The 23,557-nt window shown below is 37.5% G+C and overlaps 1 protein-coding gene across 2 annotated transcripts in view; it reads left to right on the top strand.

The window, feature by feature from the left end:
• SMAD1 (SMAD family member 1) overlaps window positions 1-23,557 on the top strand; it is a 76,344-nt gene that overhangs the window by 23,712 nt on the left and 29,075 nt on the right. For both annotated transcript variants that reach the window (XM_039479129.2, XM_039479130.2), the window contains one exon: window positions 8,548-9,122. In XM_039479129.2, coding sequence (XP_039335063.1) covers window positions 8,723-9,122 — 400 coding nt within the window. In that variant the 5' untranslated portion in view covers window positions 8,548-8,722. The remainder of the gene's footprint in view (window positions 1-8,547; window positions 9,123-23,557) is intronic.

The raw sequence follows: 23,557 nt of genomic DNA, 5'->3' as shown, positions 1-23,557 counted from the left end.
GCCAAGATGAAGAAAATGCCCATTTGTTGTACAATTGGCTGATTACGTTTCCTTAATATATAAAGAAAGTTACACAGCAGTTAATAGTATTTTAAATTTTTTTTTTTTAATGTTAAGGAATAACACATAAGTTGGAAAATGATATAGCTCTGTCAAGAGGAGTCATTTAAGAGTATTTTTCTAATTTCACTTCCGGCAATTCTGATAGAAATCCTTCCCATGAGTGAGAGTCCTTAGGAAAACGTTCTGAATTTAGAACACTGTTTTAAACTACCTTTTTTTTTTTTAACTTCTTAAACCAGATCACACTATAAATCCAACCTGATTTCTAAGTAGCATCTAGGTGTGGCTTGAGCTAATGAATTGATTTTTGTGGGTTTTTTTTTTTTTTTGGCAATTAGCAAATATTTGCATAGAAGGCCTTTTAAAAAAATTGTAAGTTACAGTTTTTCATTAAAGAATGTTTGAAAAGTTTAGAAAAGGAGGAGAGAGACACATTACTAATCTTCCAAACCCACTCATGATTAATATTTTGATATATTTACATAGTTGTTCATGGTACATATAACCATTTTATGTTGTGCTTAACAGTTTTCCCCAAGCTTTTACATAAAAACATAATTTTTAAGGGCTATATAATATTCCATTGAGTAGATGTATGTATGCAGTTTACTTAGCTATTTTTCAGTTATTAGATGTTTCTCGTTTTTTCCCTATTATACATAATGCTCTGATGAAAATCTTTGTGCAAAAACTATTTTTCCTTTCTGGTTAAGAATGTTTCCTTAGGGTAAATTTCTGAAGGTAAAATTGCTGGAATAAAGATCTCAATATTTTTAAGGCTGCTGGATTGTTGTTTTAACTAGATGAATACTTTTTCTTTTTTGTCAGTGTGAAATGTTTATATTTGGACAAGAGGGAAGGAAATCTCTGTTTGCTGACTCATGTTTTTATTTTGCACTTTAAACTGATAAGGCCACTTAGCTTTTGACATAAACTAAGGCAGGAAGTACAAAAAGGGGCAGAAAAAAAGTAGTTGTCTTGCCAAGGCTACAGTATAGTAGACTCATTTGAGTTTCTTATATGAGGTAGGTTACCTGTTTGACTTGGATGTAAAAAAATGCTTAACTCAGGTAAAAATTAGTCATCAGCCTGCATTTTGTTTTGTCTGTGCATGTTTATACGCAAAATGCTGTGATCCCTTGACTTTAATTTTTGCGAGAGGCCTCAAGACATTTACCACCCAACTGGCTTCTATAGTGTTTGGAGGCCCTTGGTTTAGAATTTTTTTTTTTTTTCTTTTGCTCCCAGTGTGAAAGAACTCTTTCTGTAAAGATACTACTGTAGATGTCTTTCTAAAATGTAGATCTAATTATGCTAATTCTCAGATTTAAAACCTCCACTTGTCTACATGATAAGATTCTTCACAGTCTTGCCACTGCCTTCATATCAGCCTTGTATAATCTCCAACCAGAATAAACCTTAGCATTTCTATCATGTGTCTGTTAGAACAAGCCATTTAGAAAAGTCGTTTAAAAATTCTGGCTCTATGTCCTGGCAAAATGGGTTCAGATCCAGGTTCTGCTACTTATAGCTGTCTGTATAACTTTGGACAAGATCCGTTTTATTTTTCTTACATGTAAAATAAAGAAAATGATGGCAATTACTTCACAGTAAATACTATGGCATTGTTGCTAAGATTAAACTGGTTAACAATTAACAGTGAGCAGTGTTTGTCAAGTAATGAACACTCAAAATGTCTGCTCTATTGTATTGCAGAATTCTACTTATCCTTTAAGTCTGATGTTTTCTCTTGGGAAAAATGTCCTGAAATCTCTGGAATTAGTTGTTCTTTCCTTTTCTGTTTTTATATATTGTTTATCTTAGTTTTTAGGCTGCTGTAACAAAATACCATATAGATTGAGTGGCTTATAAACAACAGCAATTTATTTCTTAAAGTTCTGGCAGCTGGGAAATCCAAGATTAAGGTACCTGGTAAGGGCCCTCTTCCTCTTGGATGGCTTCTTCTCACTCTCACATGGTGGAGGAGAGGAGAGCTCTCTCTGGGATCTCTAATAAGGGCACTAATCCCATTCATGAGGGCTCTGTCCTCATGACCTAATCACCTCCCAAAGGGCTCACCTCCTAATGCTGTCACCTTTGGGGTTAGGTTTTCAACATGTGAATTTGGTGGGGGGAGGGGTGCGGGATACAAATATTCAGACCAGAGTGGTGTTGGTACTTGTTTTATAGCCTTTATCACATGGTATTAGAGTTAGTTAATAGTTAGTTAATAGTAGGCAAATGTGGGCCTCCTCTTCTGTTATTCTTGTGCCATGGGTGACAGTATAATCATAGCATTTCTTCTGACAGAGTCCCTTGGAAGATGCCTAATAAGACATCTCAGCACTTTTAGAATTAGCATGCAAGTTAGCAGTTTGCTTTGTGGGAGTCAGTAGTTTACGCACTGGCTTTCCCAGTGGATTGTGAGCTCTTCCAGGATGTTAGACATCTTTGCCTCTGTGCTAGCACTGTGCTAGGCCCTTAGCAGGTGCCTAATACAGCTTTGTTGAATGAATGCTCATTTGAGTAGTTAAAACAGAAATCTGAAATGGTGGTTCTTATACAGTACCTTGAAATAGCCCCAAGTGATTTTGATACAAACAGCCATTCTGTTTAAAATTATTGGTTAAAATGTTAAAAAGCTGTTTTTGAAGTAGAAGAAATGGGCATATAGAATATGAAGAAATACACTCCCTCTACAAATTGTTCCTAGAAGCCTAGAAAAAAGTTCTTGTTCTTTTGCAAAACTAACCTTTTAGTAAAAAGGAAATTATCATATCATTAGGTACACTCTGACCAAGTATGACTTTTGATAATAGCATAGTTTTGTTTTCTCTTTCTGTTAATGTTAAATGAAAATAATACCAACTTCAAATAAACTAGTAAATTTGGGTGAACTCTTTAAAAAGGAAAACGGCAAACTCTCTATAGCCTCCCAAATAAAGTCGATGCTCCACGTTTGGCTTTCTAAGTTCTTCAGGGAGCTAAATTATTCATCAGGCATTTAGTGAGAATCTGCTATGTGTCAGATACTATGCCAAGTTCTGAAGGTAAGAAAATAATAGCCGGGCGCGGTGGCTCAAGCCTGTAATCCCAGCACTTTGGGAGGCCGAGGCGGGTGGATCACGAGGTCAAGAGATCGAGACCATCCTGGTCAACATGGTGAAACCCCGTCTCTACTAAAAGTGCAAAAAATTAGCTGGGCATGGTGGCACGTGCCTGTAATCCCAGCTACTCAGGAGGCTGAGGCAGGAGAATTGCCTGAGCCCAGGAGGCGGAGGTTGCGGTGAGCCGAGATCGCGCCATTGCACTCCAGCCTGGGTAACAAGGGCGAAACTCCGTCTCAAAAAAAAAAAAAAAGAAAAGAAAAGAAAATAATAAGCTGGAGTCCCACAATCATTTCCTGTAGTGAAGATGACAGATGTGTAGATTATCACAGTGTAGCCATAGACATGCACAATTTGCCGTGACAGCTATTTATAATAATTTTTTAATTTCTGAGGCTCACTAATAATTTCCCCCATTCTAATTCATTTCTTGGTAATTTGTGTCTTCTCTTTTTTATTTATCAGTTTTGCTAGGGATTTATCCAGTTTTATTAGTATTTTCCAAGAATCAACTTTGATTTTGTAGATTTTCTTTAGTATGCTTTAAATTTCTGCTTTCATTTTCTTCTTTCTTTGGGTTTAATTTATTTTTCCTTTTAAAAAAGTCTTTGGTGGATGTTAGAATGTTAGTTTTCAGCTTTTTTCCTTTTCTAATATATGCATTTAAGACTATAAATTTCCCTCTGTGCCGTGAGCCACATCCCACATTTTTGATGTGATTTTTTTTTTTTGAGACAAGAGTCTTGCTCTGTCATCCAGGCTTGAGTGCAGTGACACAATCCTGGCTCACTGCAACCTCTGCCTCCTGGGTTCATGTGATTGTCCCACCCAGCCTTTCGAGTAGCAGGGATTACTGCCACACACCATCATGCCCGGCTAGTTTTTGTATTTTTAGTAGAGATGAGGTTTCACCATGTTGGCCAGGCTAGTCTTGAACACCTGAGTTCTAATGATCCACCTGCCTCGGCCTACCAAAGTGCTAGGATTATAGGCATTAGCCACCATGCCCAGCTTTGATGTGATATTTTTACAAGCATTCAATTAAAAATATTTTCCATTTTCACTACAATTTCTTCTTTGACACTTGGATTATTTTAAAGTGTAGTTCTTTTCAATAACAATATTTTTATTGATTTCTTAGTTACACTAAGATCAAAGGATATATTCTATATGGTTTTAGTCTTTTGATAAAAATTGAGATTTGCTTTGTGTTTCATTATATGGTCAGTTTCAGTAAGTATTCCATGTGTCTTTGAAAGTGTTATGAATTGTACAGTTGTTGAGTGCTGTGATAATATGTATATGAATTAGATCAAGTTTTTAAACATGTTTCTTTTCTGTATCTATTGATTTTTGTTTGCTTGTTTTATCATTTACTATGTTAATGTCCCACTAGGATTGTGGGTTTGCCTGTTATTGTAATTGTTAGTTTTTGCTTTATGAATTTTGAAGATGTTATTTGCATAAAAATTAGAATTTAAAAATCTGCGTAGTGGCTCAACTCATCACCATAAAATGTCCTTTTTTTCTTTTGTCTCTTTAAAAATCTCTGGTGATACCTCCTAAACTCTATTTTATCTGAATGGATAGCTATGCCAGTTTTTTGGGTAGAATATCATAGTATGTATTTTTCCCTTCTTTTGCTCTCAATCTTGTGTACTTATATTTAGTGTATGTCTCTTTTAAGTGCCATATAGTTAAATAATGATCCCCACAACACCTGTCTCTTAGTTGTCATTTTGTAATCTATTTATATTTAAGTAAGTTCTCATACTTCTGGGATTATATATAAATCTTATTATTTTCTGTTTGTCTCATCTGTTGTCTCCTTTTCATTTGTTTTACATTCATGATTTTTAAAATTTTTATTTGATTTTTAGAGACAACGCTCACTCTCTCACTCAGGTTGGAGTACAGTGGAATGATCATAACTCCTGTAGTAACTCTTAGGCTCAAGCAGTCTTCCTGCCTCTGCCTCCTAAGTGGTTGAGATTGCAGGCACATGCCACCTTGCCTGAGTACTTTTTTACCTTTTGTAGAGATAGGATCTTCCTGTGGTGCCCAGGCTACTCTGTAACTGCTCCAGCTGTCCTCCTACCTTGGCCTCCCAGAGTGCTAGGAATACAGGCATGATCCACCACACTGGGCCAATCATATGTATATATTTAATTCCATATTTTTAACTCTTCTATTAACTTGTTATAATTTTTAATTTATTCTCTCTCAGTTGTTGCTTTATTATGACATGAATTCATAACTTATTATACTAATAATAAATTAATACTTTACCATGGCCTGGATAACACAAGGGCCTTAGAATGCTAACTTCATTTATCTCTTTTTGCTGTTGCCATGCATTTTAATTCTACATATATTTTAAACACCACAAGACATTCCTGTTGTTGTTTTGTAAAGTCAGTTTTCATTTAAACTTACCCTTACTTCTCCTTCAGGAGCTCTTCCTCATTTTCTGCAGTTTTTTGCTTATTTCTATAATCTTTTTCCTTTTACCTGAAGAATTTCTGTTAGTATTTTTTTTAGTGACAATCTACTATAAACCAATTCTCTCAGATTTTGGTTGTTGGAAAGCATGTTTATTTCACAATCGTTTTTTGAATGATTGTAAAAAGATTGAAAATTTACGTAGAATTTTAAGTTACCAGCTACTTACATGTGGCACTAAAGATGTTAGTTCATTGTCTTCTGTTTTCCATTGTCCATGCTGTAATGTCAGCTGTCAACCTGATTGTACTTCTTGAAAGTAGTGTGCCTTTATAAAGAGTTTTGTCAGGTTTTCAGGAATTTTATGTCAATATGACACTTTGAAATGTGTAGATTTCTCTGTATGTATCCTTGGTAGGTGTGTCAGGCTTCATGAATGTATGATTAGATGTATTTTGACAGTTTTGGAAAATTCTTGGCTAGTATCTAAAAATATTTCTCTGTTACAGTCTTTCTTCTTTTCCTTTAAGACTCTACTTACATGGTGCTAGACCTTTCCACTAGATCCATTATGTCTCCTCAGTTTTTTATTTTTCATTTTTTCCCTCTCTTTGCATTAGTGTATTTTTTTACCAATCTTCCTGTTCACTAATCTTTTAGTCTGCTGTATCTAACCTGTTGTTAAGTTCATCTGTTTAAAGTCTTCATTAGTTACTCAATTTTTTAGTTCTGTAATTTTTTTTTTTTTTGAGATGAAGTCTCTGTTGCCCAGGCTGGAGTGCAGTGGCACAATCTCGGCTCACTGCAACCTCTGCCTTCTGGGTTCAAGCAATTCTCCTGCTCAGCCTCCTGAGTAGCTGGGATTACAGGCGCGCCACCACGCCCAGCTAATTTTTTGTATTTGTAGTAGAGATGGTGTTTCACCATGTTGGTCAGGCTGGTCTTGAACTTCCGACCTCGTGATCTGCCCACCTCGGCCTCCCAAAGTGCTGGGATTACAAGCATGAGCCACCGCGCCCGGCCAATTCTAGAATTTTTATTTCATTCTTTTTTATAGATTCCAATTCTCTGTTAAAATCTTCAACTTTGTCTTCTTTTTCCGTGACATATTAAATAGTAATCATTAGTATTTTAAAGGCTGTATCTGGTAACGCCACTACCTGGGTCACCGCTTAGGTCTATCTGTATTCTGTTTTGTTTTGGTCATTTGGTCCTGTTTCCTAGTATGCTTGATAACTTTTGGTTGATTGCAATATACTGTGAATTTAAAATTATAGTGGCTACATTTGATGTCTCTAGAGAGAATTTGTTTTTCTTCTGCCAAGCTGTTAGAGAGCAAAACCCATCACCTAGACCCAGGCTAGGATTACGGTGATTCTAGGTCGGTTGTAAAGACTGCTGCATTTCATTTTCGCCCTTAGACTAGGGTGTCTTCCTCCAGGAGATTCTATTGAAAGCATAGACTAATCACCAGGGTTTCTCCTCAGCAGGCCTTCCACTCCATTTGTCGTTGTATTTTTATTTTGTGTTTCCTCAGCACTATGAGACTGCTAGGAGCTCTGCTTTGCTTTTTAGCCTCTTAGTTACCTCTTTCTGCTTGGTTCCTAGACCTTTTGCTGCTCATAGCATAGCTGTTGGCAAATCCCTGGAAAGGAAGAGCAGTGAAGAATATTCAACTCACTCATTGCATTTCCCCTCTCTCCAGGGTCTTGGCCTCTTCCAGTCCTGAGTGCCTTGGTTCCTCTTTGATGCCTTTAGAAAGCTGGGCTTTTGTTTGTTTGTTTTCTGGCTTGTTTGGAAGGAGGTTGGTCTGATACGTGCTACTCCAATTTAGCCAGGGTTTGTACAAAGTTAACCTCCTTAACCTTTTTCACATTTTATGTTTTCATGTGCTGAAGAGTAAATAGCTTAAATGAGGCAACTTGGCTGAAGAATTTGGTACAGTGTATGTCCACGTGCTTTATTCCTTTTATGTCAATAAGTAGCCAAATTTTTAAAGCAGGAGATGTATTTCCTATCTTATTTGCCCTATAGCCCATACACAGTCTTGTTCACTGAAGAAATACCCTAATGTTACTACATTTATATAATAGGGATTTTCTCTTAGCATAAGAAATAGCTGTAGAACAAACCAAAAACAGGTATTAAGACTAATATATATATATATATATATATATATATATATATATATATATTTTCACTCCCTGTTGCTTCCAGTTTTTGTTGAGGTGTTTTGAAATATATTTTTAGAGGTTATAAATGACTCTAAATCTAAAACATTGTAATATATGTTGAGAACTTGGACTTTTTTTTTTTTTAACTTTGTTGCTTCTATTCCAGAGCTTATGTTATTAGTGGCTTACTATTTTTTAAACTGCTTCTCAGTTTACTCATCTGTAAAATGGCAACAATTGTATTACCTAGCTCAAGGGATTGGGAAAAGCATTCAATGCTATATGTTAGTCTGATTTGGTTGCCATAATAAAATATCATAGACTGAGTGGCTTAAATCACAGAAATATATTTTCTCATAGTTCTGGAGTCTGAAAAGTCCAGTATCTTGGTTCTGGACAATCCAGCCTTTGGTGAGGGCTCTCTTCCTGGCTTGCAGCTGATCACCTTGTTGCAGTACCCTCCACAGCCCTTTCTCAGTGCATGGGCATACAGGCTGGAAGAGGGAGATAGCAATCTTAAGACCACCAGTCTTACCAGGTTAGGGCCCCACCCTGATGACCTTATTTAACCTTAATTACTTTCTTAGAGACTCTATTTCCAAATATAGTCACACTGGGAGATAGGGCTTCATCATATGAATTTTAGGGGCTACAGTGTAGTCCACAGCATACTGCAATACATGAAAGCATTTAAAATAGTACCTTAATAAATTTGGTTGTATGGTAGAGATGATTCTAACCATTTTTTTTTTCTTTTGTAGGTGCTGACTTTGGGTTACTTTTTGAAATACTAGGAATGGTAATTTCTACTTTTCTGGACTTCAGACTAAGAAGTTAAAGAGAGTCCTCTGTAACAAATCTCTTCTGCTGTTCTTCTGCATTTGGAGACTCCTTTATTTCACCATATCCAAGGAGTATATAACAAGTGCTGTCATTATGAATGTGACAAGTTTATTTTCCTTTACAAGTCCAGCTGTGAAGAGACTTCTTGGGTGGAAACAGGGCGATGAAGAAGAAAAATGGGCGGAGAAAGCTGTTGATGCTTTGGTGAAAAAACTGAAGAAAAAGAAAGGTGCCATGGAGGAACTGGAAAAGGCCTTGAGCTGCCCAGGGCAACCGAGTAACTGTGTCACCATTCCCCGCTCTCTGGATGGCAGGCTGCAAGTCTCCCACCGGAAGGGACTGCCTCATGTCATTTACTGCCGTGTGTGGCGCTGGCCCGATCTTCAGAGCCATCATGAACTAAAACCACTGGAATGCTGTGAGTTTCCTTTTGGTTCCAAGCAGAAGGAGGTCTGCATCAATCCCTACCACTATAAGCGAGTAGAAAGCCCTGGTAAGTGAGTCCTCTTATGTTGATCTGCTTTGTGTGCCCAGTACTGGATTTGTGTTGTTTAGAACATCAAAATAATCCCTTTCCTTGTTTTTAGTTATAATTTAAAAATATTCATGGAAACTGTGTGTGTGTCTGTAAGAGAGAGAAGGCCTGTGAGTATTTTGTACATTTTAACAGCTTTGTTATCTCTGGTTAACATTATGTCTTAGGAGCAGGCTATGACAGTTGTCATTGCAGTTCTAATACCTCTAATTTTTAACAAATTTTCTTTCTAACTTTATTTTTTTATGTCTCACATGGTTCTCTGCATTTCTCTAGATAAAACTAGCTATGGGCTGGGCGCAGTGGCTCACGCCTATAATCCCAGCACTTTGGGAGGCCGAGGCGGGTGGATCACGAGGTCAAGAGATCGAGACCATCCTGGTCAACATGGTGAAACCCCGTCTCTACTAAAAATACAAAAATTAGCTAGGCATGGTGGCACGTGCCTGTAATCCCAGCTACTCAGGAGGCTGAGGCAGGAGAATTGCCTGAACCCAGGAGGCGGAGCTGAGACCGCACCATTGCACTCCAGCCTGGGTAACAAGAGCGAAACTCCGTCTCAAAACAAACAAACAAACAAACAAACAAACAAAAAACTAGCTATGAATTGTATTCTTAGGGAAGAAAATTAGAAGTACAGTATTGCTGTCTATATGCTTAAGGGAAGTACAGCATGAGGGCAGTTGCCAGGGACTTCAACCATTTTGAACTTAAGAGCAGCACTTTTTTATCATCTCTGGTGGAATTTTGCTGTGGCATATTTCCTGTAGTGAATATAAAGGAATTCTATTCTTCTGTGGAATCATTTGATACTATTACTTTATAAAATACACCTAGTTTTTATATGCGTAGTCTTTTGAGAGGTATGGTAAAGGACATATATCAAAATTTGTACAGTTTTGCCCTCAAGTTAGAGTTTGCATTCTAGACAGTTGGATCATTAGAAAGTGATTAGATATTCATGCACTTAAATGTCTCATTGTCAGATTGGGACCAATTTTATTGATGGATTGGCTGTTAATAGTTACTGGGTTACTAAGGCTGTACATCAGAATCATATGGCTCTCCTCCCAGACATCCTGATCCTGGAATAGCCTGATAATCTGTTTTTAACAAGTACATCAGGTGTTGCCAATGTCTATTGAATTGGTGTTTGGGAATTGCTAAACTAGATCATGTAATAGCATGGTTTTCAAATAAAAGGCATTCTGTAGTTTTGTGGAATATTTAAGACATGTCCAAAAAAAAAAAAGGGATTTTAAAGACTAGAGAATAGTATAACAAGTGTCTTTGTATCCACTACTTATTTTAAGAAATAAAAGATTACGTGTAAACTGGAACCCCTGTTTTTGCTTGTCTGACTTTGCTCTCTTTGATAACCACTGTTCTGAATCTGACGCTTATCATTCTCATGCATGTTTTTATATTGTTATTACATATGTATGAGTCCATGACAATATGTAATTTTTTTATATTTTAAAATGTTATGTAATGATACTGGAATTTCCTTGTACAACTTTTTTATGTTTATACAACATTACGTTTTTGTGATTTCTAGATTATATACTTTAGGATTTCCTTGTTAAGTCTTGTGACTTTGGGAATTTATTGGAATTTCATTGATTTTATTTGGGGAAGATTGACATAGTATGCTCTTGAGCATAATATTATGTAGTACACTTCTAAGTTTCTCCGTATACCTCTTGCACATCTTAGATTTCTTTCTAGATAAGTCATTTTTATTGTATCCTTTTAAAAGTTATATTTTGCTGCAGTTTTTCTTGGCTAAGAGAGTATTGCCTTTTTTCTAACAACTCTGCTGAATTCTCCGTACTAGTTCCAATATAGACATTCTTTACTGCTTGTTATATCAGCTGTGATGCAGTGTTCTTTTTTCTCAACTCAGCACAGAGCTACATATTCCTCTTCTAGCCAGAAATGGAAATGGAGCTAAGAGTTTTGAAGAGTAAAATGTATTGTATAACTAATATGTACCAGCAATGTTATTTAGGGACATGATTTTTTTTGATCCTCATAGTAAATTTAAAAAGTATTACTATATAGGGAAGACTTTAGTTCTACTGCATACGCAATGAAACGGAGGCCCCTACAAATTAAGTGCCCTGTGTTAGAACTAGAAAATAGAGGCATTTGACCTGAAAACCGGAATTCACTATTTAAAAAACACTGTGAATGTGTCTTCTCCATCCACATTCCCCCTCACCCTGCACTAACTTTCCAGCATTTCATCTTGCAGTGCAGCCCCTGCCTCCTGGCTGATCACCCACTTCAATCCATTGTCTACAGAGAGGGATCTTTTAAGATGCAGACATGATACATGATCTTCTTCTCCTGCTTTTCATTGCTCTTGGGAAGTCCTCTAGAGAGGTCTGCACATTCTGGTCCTTGCCTCCCTTTCCAACTTCCTTTGTGCTCTTGCATGCCTTGTGTGCTTGAGTTTAGTAGAAACATTCCATGCACAAGTTTCTTCTGTCTGTACCTGTTTATCTTCCCTCTTTGCCTAGCCCACTCTTATTTATCCTTCATGTATAGCACATGGTCATTACTTAATAAATTAAATAATTGTGTCACGGACATCAGTTTCATTGGGAAACCTTTCTTGATACTGCCTTCTCCACACATATCTCCCTTCTCCACTTGGGCAGATTAGGTCTCAGTTCCCACAGCAACCTGAATTTCTTTAGAATGTTCTTCACACTTGTAATGATTGTTCTGTTGGTCTTCCCTGCAAGATAGTAAATAAAGCTCCATGAGGGCAGGGACTATGTATATTATTAACATCTCTATTTTTAGCAACAAGCTCAGTTTGATAAATTTTAGCTGTTATATGATGTTGCTGATTTTTCATTTAATATAGTCATTTGGCCATTTTTTTTTTTAGAGCTGAATTTTCTGTTTATACCTTTTGACCATCTTCTTCCCTTCTTTGGTCATTTTATGGCTATTACACCTCTGATACAAGGTGAAAAGTTAAAACCAATACCGAGATTAATTTTTTTACTGTTAATAACATATGAGCTAATAAAATAATGGGGAAGAGGTGGAAAACTGGCTTATGTAGGCATTTTGAGATTCCATAAATGCCATTTCAGCCTCCCCTTTACCCAGGAATCTTCTGAGTCGTGGATAGAATAGAACAGTTCTGGAAAACATGAAGCCTGAGGCTAAGATCTGTTTAATTTGAACACACCAAGATTTTATGTATATTTTTCATATTGTGAAGTGACTGATGTGAGAACTGGAACAAAGAACTTTTCCCAGAGACCACTATGAAGCAGTCCCTGTACCTTTTAAGGATAATTACTAAATAAAAGTGCAAGAGGCAGCCAGGTATGGTTGTACATGCCTGTAGTCTCAGCTACTCAGGAGGCTGAGGTGGGAGGATCACTTGAGCCCAAGAGTTGAAGGCTGCAGCACACTATGATCGTGCTGTAAATAGCCATTATACTCTAGCCTGGGCAGTGTAGTAAGACTCTGTATCAAAAAAAATAAAGTTGAAAAACAAGTGCAACATAGTAAAACCCTGTCTCTACTAAAAATACAAAAATCAGCTAGGTGACATGGGAGCACCTGTAATCTCAGCTACTCTGAAGGCTGAGGCAAGAGAATCGCTTGAACCTGAGAGGCACAGGTTGTAGTGAGCTAAGATTGTGCCATTGCACTCCAGCCTGAGGGACAAGAGTGAAAACTTTATCTCAAAAAAAAAAAAAAAAAAAAAGTCCAAGGGGCCTTAGCCCCTCACACTGCCAGAATTGAAGAGTTATTTCCCCCTATAAAGCCTTATGGAGCACACCTGGATATTGTTGTGAACTCAGAAAAAGGGGGTGTGGGATTCTAATCTGTACATAGACACAGCTCAACACTGAATTATTTTGAACTTTGTCACTGTTTTACCTCTGATGAAATATCTCAAAGAACAGTTTAGCAGTATAACATATTAAGTCTCCCAAACTTGGTGTTTTCTGCTGAGATCCCAATGACTCTTGAAAGAAACTCAAAAATTGAGAATATTTAGAAGGTTTAGATTAGTGGTTTTCAAAGTTCTGCAGACTAGTAGCATCAGCACCAGCTTGGAACTTGTTAAGAAAAGTTAATTATTATTTTTAAATTGAGAAATAATTGTATATATTTGTGGAATAGTGTTAGGTTTTGGTACATGTGTACATTGTGGAATGATCAAATGAGGCTAATTAACATACCTGTCACCTCCAATGCTTATTTGCTTATTTCTTGTTTGATTTTTTTAAATTTCTTTTTTCACTGCCTAGTCTCTGAACCTTTTTTGTTTTTTTAATTTATTTTTTCACCATACTTATTTCTTTGTGGTGAAAACATTTAAAATCCACGTCTAGCCTGGGCAACATAGCAAGACCTCCATCTTAATTTTTTTTTTTTTTAATTAGCTGGGCATGGTGGCATGTGCCTATAGTCTTACCTATTCAGAAGCTAAGTCAAGAGGACTTGAGCCTAAAAGGTCAAGCCTGTAGTGAGCTATTATCATGCCACTACACTCCAGCCTGGTAGGAGAGAGACCCTGTCTCCTACTCTTTTAGCAACTTTGAAATATACAATATATTATTAACTATAGTCACCATACTGTGCAGTAGATCACCAAAACTTACTCCTCCTAACTTAAGGTTTGTACCCTTTGAGCAACATCTCCTCTTTCCATGTTCACCCCTCCCTGCAGCCTCTGGTAACCACCATTCTAATTATACACTCTACTTTTATGACTCTTTTTAAGATTCCACATGTAAGTAAGATTATTATGCGGTATTCCTGTGCCTGGCTTATTTCACTTAATAATGTCAGCCAGGTGTCACAAGTGACAGTTTCCATTTTCTAAGACTAAGTAGTATTTAATTTAAAAAACTTTCAACATCAGTAATCATCAGGGAAATGCAAAAACTGTAGTAATATATACCTCTCACCTGTTAGAATGGCTGTTATCAGAAAGATGAAAGATATCAAGTATTGGCAAGGATGTAGAGAAAGGGGACAGCCATTTTGGAAGATAATATGGAGGTTCCTCAAAAAATAAAAAATAGAACTACTGGCTGGGCATGGTGGCTCATGCCTATAATCCCAGCGGTTTGGGAGGCTAAGGTGGGCGGATCATGAGATCAAGAGATCGAGACCATCCTGGCCAACATGGTGAAACCCTGTCTCTACCAAAATTTAAAAAAAAATTTTAAAAATAAAAATAATTAGCCAGGTGTGGTGGTGCACACCTGTAGTCCCAGCTACTTGAGAGGCTGGGGCAGGGGAATCACTTGAACCTGGGAGGTGGAGATTGCAGTGAGCCAAGGTCATATCACTGCACTCCAGCCTGGTGACAGAGTAAGATTCCCTCTCAAAAGAAAAAAAAAAAAAAATAGAACTACCACATGATCCAGCAGTCTCACAACTGGGTATATGTCCAAAGGAGGTGAAATCAGTGTGTCAAAAGGGATGTCTGCATTACTGTGTTCACTGTAGCATTATTTACAATAGCCAAGATATGAAATTAACTTAAGTGCTCATGAGTGGATGAATGTGTAGAAATGCACATTCTTAAACCTTTCCACAGACCTGCAATACTGAATCAAACTCTAGAGATGGGTCTGTGTTGTAAGAAGTTCTGCAAGTGAAACTGATACTGCAAAAGTTTGAGAACCATCCAGGCAAGTCAAATCCGATTGTCTAGATGAATTTGTCTTGAATTCAAAAGAGATGTTAATGAGCTAGTCTTTTAAATCTTCCAGCATTTTTAATTTTGCATGCTTGGATACAGCTAGCAAATTGACTGCTCTTTCCAGAATTTTCCTTCTGATATTCATTAAGATTAGCCCTCTGACAAAATGTGATAAGTTGTCTTTAAGTGGATGGGGAAGTTGGGGAGAAGGCCATGCTTTTGTTATTCTGCTCAGTGCAAGTTTTGGAATTGTTCTTTAGAGTGTAATATCTCCATTTCTTTGACCAAAGATACTGTTATGGACTGGAGTAATTGTTGTATTTCCTTAACCTATGCCCTTTATTTTCTTATGAATGAAACAGTGTAAAAAATGGTAGTGTGGAAAAACAAACTTTTGGAAACACTTTGCTGCAACTTGTATTTATTATAGTTAACAATGACAAGTGTGCAAGGAGAAAAACCTTCCTTTTGTTGAAATTTATTGCTTTGTCCATTGCTGAACAATACCTCTTTGGGAAAGCAGAAAATGCTAGCAATTTCTTTTTCTGCAAATGTGTGAACATTTACAGGAAAGAGAAAGTTTGTGGAGCTTCTGAATACTGTGACCCTCCTGATGATGTAACAGGTGGACTGTTTACTTGGACTTTTACTAGCCTTCAGAGTCAAGGCTACTTATTAGTGGTTGAATTAAATGTAGGGTTTATTTTTTCTTACCAGAGTAAATGCTGATAGTGGTTAAGGAAGCCATCTAACTGTGGTATTTGAGAAGACCATTCACTTGCTGTCTGCTGCTGTTAAAAAATGCCTTAATGGAAATTACCTGCCATTGGCTTTTTTTTTTTTAATGTTTTTCACATGGTTCTTGAAAATCATCTTCTGCACTTTGAACTTAGTCAACTTGAAAGGGCATATTAAACCTGAGCTTGAAATTCTGAGATTTAGGTTTTGATCTTGAAGATAACACTCTGGGGTTAGCTTCCAGGTGCTTTCATTTTCAGCATGCTGGCTGCCAGCTGTTTAAAATTAAAATTCATACAAAATCCTCTTCACCTGTTGACTGAATGCAGGTTTTCACTCTTTGGCAGCCTCAGTCACTATGTAATTCATGTCTTGGTAAATTTTATCTTGAAGAGAAATTATCTTAACATTATAGAAATGGAGAACAGATTCGTTCTCACCAGGGGCTAAGGAGAGAAAAGAGGGGAAGAGGAGTGGGTATAGCTGTAAAAGGGCAAAGTGAGGGATCCTTGGGGTGACGGCAGTTTTCTATATCTTGACTGTATCAATGTCAGTATTCTGATTGTGATAATTCTGTAATATTCTGTGATAGTCTGTAACATTCATATTCTGTAAGTGGGATTTCTCTATTATTCTTAAAACTGCATGCGAATCTACAATTACCTTGATTTAACAAATGGTTTTCCATAAAAAAGCAGCCACTTTCCCTCACACTAGTGCTTTTCCTTAAAATAGGCATTGTACTTCGGCATGTGGTGAAGGTGCTTTTTGTGCACTTTTCATTTTGTTACACAGAATATTAAAAGACAAGAGTGGAGATTTAATAATATTTTTAAAAAACATAAACAAGCTGGGAGCCATGGCTCATGCCTGTAATCCCAGCACTTTTGGAAGCCGAGGAGGGTGGATCACTTGGCAGTCGGGAGTTTGAGACCAGCGTGACCAACATGGAGAATCCCTGTCTACTAAAAATACAAAATTAGCTGGGTGTGGTGGTGGATGTCTGTAATCCCAGCTTCTTGGGAGGCTGAGGCAGGAGAATTGCTTGAACCTGGGAGGCAGAGGTTGCAGTGAGCCGAGATCACGCCATTGCACTTTAGCCTGGGCAACAAGAGTGAGACTCTTGTCTCAATGGCACGGTGGGGTGGGGCAGGGGGGATAATGGAAGTTTTTTAAAAATGTCTTGCTTCACTGCATTGTGAATGTGTTTTTATATGACATGTCTGTGGTAACAAAAAACTTCAGTCTAATTGAAGTTTTTTTTTTTTTTAATGTTTTAAATACTTGGGATTAATTAGCAATAATAGTAACTATAAAAATTACAATAAAGCATTATGTCTTGTGTTCCTGCATGTCTAAATTGCTTTTCATTCAGACATTTAAAGCACATAATAAACTAATTCCTTAGGAATAGTGCCTGCCCCAGAAAGATAGCATGTAATTACAGTACTATATGCTAACATGAATAGAGGTGTGGACAGAGACTGCAACTAACACTTACACACTAGACAGGGGCTGCAGCTAACTCTTACACACCCAGGAATCACCACAGAAAAGCTTGCCCACTTAACTCTGACACATACAGCACGCTATGTTGCAGCCTGTGTGGTGAAGGAATACATGTTTGTGTATGTTTCAGCATAGAAAGGACTGAAATTTAAGTTTACAGGTAGACATACAATAAAATACAAAAGAATTACTAATAAAATAGACCAGGGACAACACAATGAAAGATCAAAACTAAGGAAAACTAGCACAAAGATGTTTCATAGGAGTTACTGTAATACAAATACACTGTGTATAGTTACATGTTTATAATCCTAGCCTGCATGTTTCTCATAATGGCTTTGGTGTGGGGGAGAGGTACATGTTTTAGTAGCTTGGAGATGAAGGAAGAAAGTTTCAAGAGTTATGAGATACAAATCAGTTTTTGTGCTTGAAGGGTGGGTTCCAGGCAGAGCCACTGAGACGCTTGCGGAAGCTTCTAGCGGGGGGCGTGCCTTAGGGTGGGGAGGGTGCTCCCTGGCTTTTGCAGCTGCCTTTCCACAGTCCTCTCAGGGCTCCATTCTTCAGTCTACATGGGAATTCTTTTTTGACTTTTGGTTTTGGTTTGTTATTTTGAGACAAGGTCTGGCCCTGTTACCCAGGCTGGAGTGCAGTGGCGCAGTCATATCTCACTGCAGCCTCGACCTCTTGGCTTCAAGGGATCCTCCCACCTCAGCTTCTCAAAGTTCTACCATACCTAGCCTGGAAGTTCTTTTTTGAAAAAGCACAAGGTCAATACTTAGATTTCTATCCACACAGCCAAGTGGACATGGAGATAAGACAGTGAACTCTCACCACAATTTTATCATTTGCATTGGCTTATGTTTGATAATTTTATCATTGTCATCTATAATATTGCTAGAAACAGATAATATAGTTATGAATAGGATTTTATACCCAGATCTTTTAGTGGATTCCAGTGTTAAATCCTAGGCAAAATGTGAAGCTTGTTATTTTAATTATTTTTTTCCCTGAGCAACTGTTCTTAAATGCATTATTTGTGGCATTTGTTTTGGGTTATTAATTGATGACTAGATACTGTTTCAGCAATTACTAAATGTTACTTTTACATGAATTGTAAAAGTACATAAATTATTATACATTGATTGAAGCAGACATCTAGACAACTACAATGTGATTTGTTTCTAGGCAGAATTTTTCTATTGCCAAATTAATTTGAAATTTTAAGACAGTAGTCTATAGATCATACAGAGTAACTTTCTCATACTTTTGCTTTCCTGATCTTTATCTTTTGCTTTATTATTTTTCTTCTATTTCTGCTGTATTAAGTGGGCAAGAGAAGATATTTTCAGATCTTTCAGATTCATTTAAAGTGCAGCTGTCTTCCACCCTCCACTGCTAGTTCATAGAGCTGAAAGAACACCGGCCAACCAGCAGCTGTTAAAAAGAAAACTAAAAAAAAGTGGCTGAAGAAAAACAGTAATTTTGAAAACCATAGAAAAACATTTGTCATAATATTTTAAATTAAAAGAAAAAAAAACAGGCTAATATTTCCAAGACTAGCTTTGGATGAAATAATAATTGAGACCTTCTGAATTGTGCTTTTTGGCTATTATTCCCACATGTGGATCATCCTGAAGCAATGATTTCTTGTGGGTTTGAGGAAGTTTTATATGTGGTTGGGGTTGGGAGGAGTCACAGGTGATTTGTCCCCTGCGGGAGTGCCCTGTGGCCTTGCTGGACAGTTGGAAAGGGGAGAGAAATAGAAGGGGCTAGTTGCTTATGTAATGATCTCAGGGTGATTAATTTGGTTTTACTTTCAGCCTCTTTGGTGCTAGATATCAAAAGATCAGAGAACAGACTGGAGATTGCTTTCTCTCAAATATATGTTCTATCTCCTTGCCATTTTCCACTCCAAAATGCAAATATTCCCCTGAAAGACTAAGCATCATGACTAATAAGCATGAATTAGCCAGATCATCAAAACTCTGCCCTGATATTTGGAAAAATGAGATTTGTTTAGGGAGGAGATGGGGAAGCAACAAGGGTTTATTTGTTTTGAAGAAGCAGAGCTGGAGGATTTGAAGCAGATGTAGGGTGGATGCCATGAACTCTGTGGTAAAAATCTAAGAGGGCTTGCAGAGCAGTAGAGCTAAAACTTCTACATTTTGTTAACTTGCCAGTTTGGCTGGCGATTGGCGTAGTTGTTTGATACTGGTGCTGAATCTAGTTTGAACGTCTGCATGCAGACTCTTTTCCCCTGGGTTTGGGCTTGGCTGTTGTGAGCCGGGCCAGGCCTCCCTGTGTAATGGGAGATGGAGAGATAATCACTTGCTGCCTGCCCACTCTGCTTTCCTAATTATCATTGCCTTCAGTCCTCAGCAGGATTTCTCTAGCACTGAAGCCTGACCATAATACTCAACTGTAGGGCTGCTCTACATAAAATTATGTAACTAGAGGTAAATGTAACTTCCTTGATAAAAATCTAGGGTCTTGGAAACACGTTCTGTGGCTTAAATAAAGATTTAGGTCAACAAAGGAGTGTTTGGCAATTTCCTCCAGTTCTCTAAATTGTAATGTTCGTGCCCTGGAATCTTAGCAGGTTTTAAAAATGGAAATCAGGTTTATAGTCTGCTGTATCACCACCTTGGTTCTAACACAGCTCTCCAAGAGATGCTGTTGTTCTTAGTTCTTTACTGTCTTTCACATGAAAAAAGCCATTTCTTATAGAAATTGTGGCCTGGCATGGTCTAGCTTATGTAGTCACATATCACCTTCACTTGACTAATTGCCCAATTGCCTTTCTGGGATGTTCAGTCAGTAAAAGAAGATGATTTTTATAAGGAGTATTTGGACAGCTCATTGTAAACTGAAAATAAACACGTCAATGATAACAGAGTGAAATTGCCTTGTACGTTTTTGCCTTTGATTCCCTATCAGTTGTAGCTAGCTAGCTAGCTTTGTAGCAGATTCTGCAGTGTTTTTTTCTGTGACAATATCTTTCTTTGAGCACCTGAGAAGTTTACCCAGGATATGGTGGTGTGCTTGACAGTTACTTAAGTAAGATGATCAAGTTGGGAGAAAAGTTGTGGATAAATGTCTGTTCACATACTTACAGCTTTTAAATAGGGAAAAATGATAGCTAATCTTAAAAGGTTATTTAAGAGAAAAATGATGGAAGCATGTCAGAAAGACCCAGGGGCCAGCTTGTGACAAATCTGAGTCAATTTGATCAACAGAATAATTAAGGACAGAAGTGAATTGTAATTGGTAGAAAAGCAGGAATCCATGCTGATGACGATTGGGGGAGAAGGAAAAGGCTCTTGCTCACAGTAGAATGCAGTTGCCAACCGTGGAGTTTCTTTAGGGCATTCTGGACAATAAGGCCATTTAGAGATACTTCTCTTTAGTAGATCAAATATGGTAGGGGAGAATCTAGGGTTCGAAGGCCTGGACTAAATTTTGGTACTTGGTAACTTTGACCTTGGGTTAGTTATTTGTCCCCTTTGAGCTTGTGTTTGCTAACCCATAAAATGGAGGAGTGGTTACATCTACTTTTCAGGGTTGTAGTGAGGATAAAATTAAATAGTGCATATGAAAAGGCTTTATGTACTAATGCGTTCTTGAAACGATGTGACTGAAATAGTGATACAAGAAACATCACTTCTGTGTATCTTTCTTAGAATAAAAACAAAATTTGTAATTTGAACAATTTTCACTAAACAAATACTCAGAAAACAAGTGATATTGTTAGAATAAAAATATTAACAAAGTTAAAATAGTGACTTGTTTTTGCTTCCTGTGTTTTGGACACTGTGCTTATCACTTACCAGCTATTCTCATTTAATCCTAACCACAACTGCAGGAAGTAAGTACCAATGTGACTACTGAGATGTAGAATTTGAGTACATTTTCACACAACTTATATCTGGAGAGCCAGGATTCAAATTAAAGCCTGACTGCAAAATCCATGATGCTAACCACTGTATTGTACTGCTTCCCAAAAGAATTATTTTCTTTAATCAGTTACAAAAAGGAGGGGCATCCAGAGTTTTTGGTAGTAGAGCCTGTGATCTGTGATCATATATGCACCAGCTACATGAGTTTTGGATTGTGAGTCCACATCTGCCCTTTAAGTGTTTATGGAGGCTTGTGTTTCCCATTGATCAGTAAAGTTTCCTTATTATTTATTTAGAGACGGAATCCTACTCTGTCGTCTTCGCTGGAGTGCAGTGGCGTGATCTCCAGTCACTGCAACCTCCACCTCCTGTGTTCAAGTGATTCTCCTGCCTCAGCCTCCTGAGTATCTGGGACTATAGGCATGCACCATCATGCCCAGCTGCTATTTTTTGTATTTTTTAGTAGAGATGAAGTTTCACTATGTTGACCAGGCTGTTCTTGAGCTCCTGACCTCAAGTGATCCCCACCCATCTTGGCCTCTCAAAGTGCTACCATGCCTGACCATAATGTTCTTTATTAGATAGCAGGTATCTCATTTTCATGAAACGTATTTAATTGCATGAGATATAAACTCAGAATGAGCTGAATATAATTAATTCAGCTGCAGTTACAAATGAAGCAAAGATGCCTGGAAGACACCCGGGTTAGCATTTACAGATCAATAGTGCAATAGCTGATTGGGCACCACAGACTAACTGCTTCATGTGTGATGATGACTGTCCCTCACTGAGTGTTTATAGAACTTGTTAAAACCAACCTGTGCAACATTGGGAGACACCATAGCATAGTGGCTAAGAACTTGGATTGTGGTGCCAGGCTGCCTAGGTTTGAATCCTGTCTCCCTGGTTATTGGTTATGTATTCTATATCTCATTCTCTAGATCTCATTTTCCACTTTTATAAAGTGAAGGGTAATGTAGTGCGTAGGATCACAGTTGTTATGAGGATTATATGAGTTAATATATAGTACGGCTTGGTCTATGGCACTTGGTGCACACATGTATAAGCACCACATTAAAAGAAAATCTGAGAAGTACTATTATTCTCGTTTAAAAGTGAGGCTTAAATAGTAAATTGCCCTAGTTAATTGGCTAGTAAATAATTAAGCAGAATTTCCAGTTTTGGAACTGAGAAACTAAAATCTGCTTCTGACCATTGTTATACTTCATGTGTGGCTTTTGAAGGTATTTTTTTTCACCTGATATTTTTAGCTTATACTTTGAATTTTTTTTCTACCTCTAACAACTTTTGAAGTCTGTAATAACATCGCACCTTCCCTCTGTGGAAGTAAAGCAAATAAATGCTTGACAAAGGAAAGGAAGCTACTGGGGTAAGAGTGGGAAGAGAAAAGACAGAGAGGTGACTAGGTTATTCTCACAGTGCTGTTAAGGGCTTGCTATCCCTTTGGGGAAACTGAGGTGAGAACTTACGCCACCTCATTCATACAGCTAGGACCCTGGGCTGTCTTGATCCAAAGCCAATGCTTTTTCCATGACACCATGCCTCTTGACCAAAAAAACTGGACACTATAAATTTTCTGTAAGCTTAGTATAAGGCCATGCCAGCCTTTTCCATGTCATTTGGATTTATATCTGTATACTATCAAAGAGTCAGGACCAACACAGTGTAGAGCATTTTATAAGTGAAAGGGATGATCTCTAGAAATTTGACTTAAGATGAGAAAAATTGAAGTTCAAGTTCCACAGCTACTTAGTGACATAGATAGGGCCAGACACCTAGCTCTCTTGCCAGTGCAGTTAGTAACCGTTCATCTTCCTGTTGCTAGGCTGTATTCACCCAGATGAAGGCTTTGATTTGTTATACTTGGGATGAGGTATAAAAATCTGCCTTTTAAAATATGTATCTAATTCAGGTGCAGGGATTCTGAGGGCCGAACTTTGAGAAAGGCTAGTCTTTATGAGCCCGTTTATACTAGAAAGGTCAGGAATAGCAAAACAATTTACAAACTTGCAGTAATTGAAAGAAAGCATTCATTCAGGACCTATTAAGTGTCAGACACTGGATAATTCAAAAGAAAGAAAACCAATTCTACCCACAAAGGCATTATGATGCAGGTGAAAAAAAGTCAAATTAGCAATACAACGTTGCAAATGCGACTTCAAAATCTCTGTAGGGCGTACTGAGGCACAAGGAGGAATTCTTTTCTACTAGGGGTAGGTGGAAAGACCAGGAAAGACACCATGGAAATGCTGTTAGAACTGAGACCTGGAAATATGGCCAAGTAAGCAAAGGTGCAGAAATATGAAACTAGCAGATGAAAACTGCAAAAATCCCCAAAGATAGGTTGCAGCAGGAATCAGAACTAGGTCATGGAGTCATAGAAGATGTTCTGTGGGTACACCGAGAAGGTATTTTTCAAGAAAATCATCTGTGGTATACAAAAAGAATCATTGGCCTGGCATTATCGAAGAAGTTGTAGTCTCAGAAGTTAAGTTAGATTTAGATGAATTTTAGGTAAATTTAATGGCTGTTTT

Source organism: Saimiri boliviensis, chromosome 3 (assembly GCF_048565385.1).
Source record: "Saimiri boliviensis isolate mSaiBol1 chromosome 3, mSaiBol1.pri, whole genome shotgun sequence".
In the NCBI taxonomy this organism is placed as follows: Eukaryota; Metazoa; Chordata; class Mammalia; order Primates; family Cebidae; genus Saimiri; species Saimiri boliviensis.
Note: the sequence above shows the minus strand (reverse complement) of the source record. Positions and strands in the feature narration are given on the sequence as shown.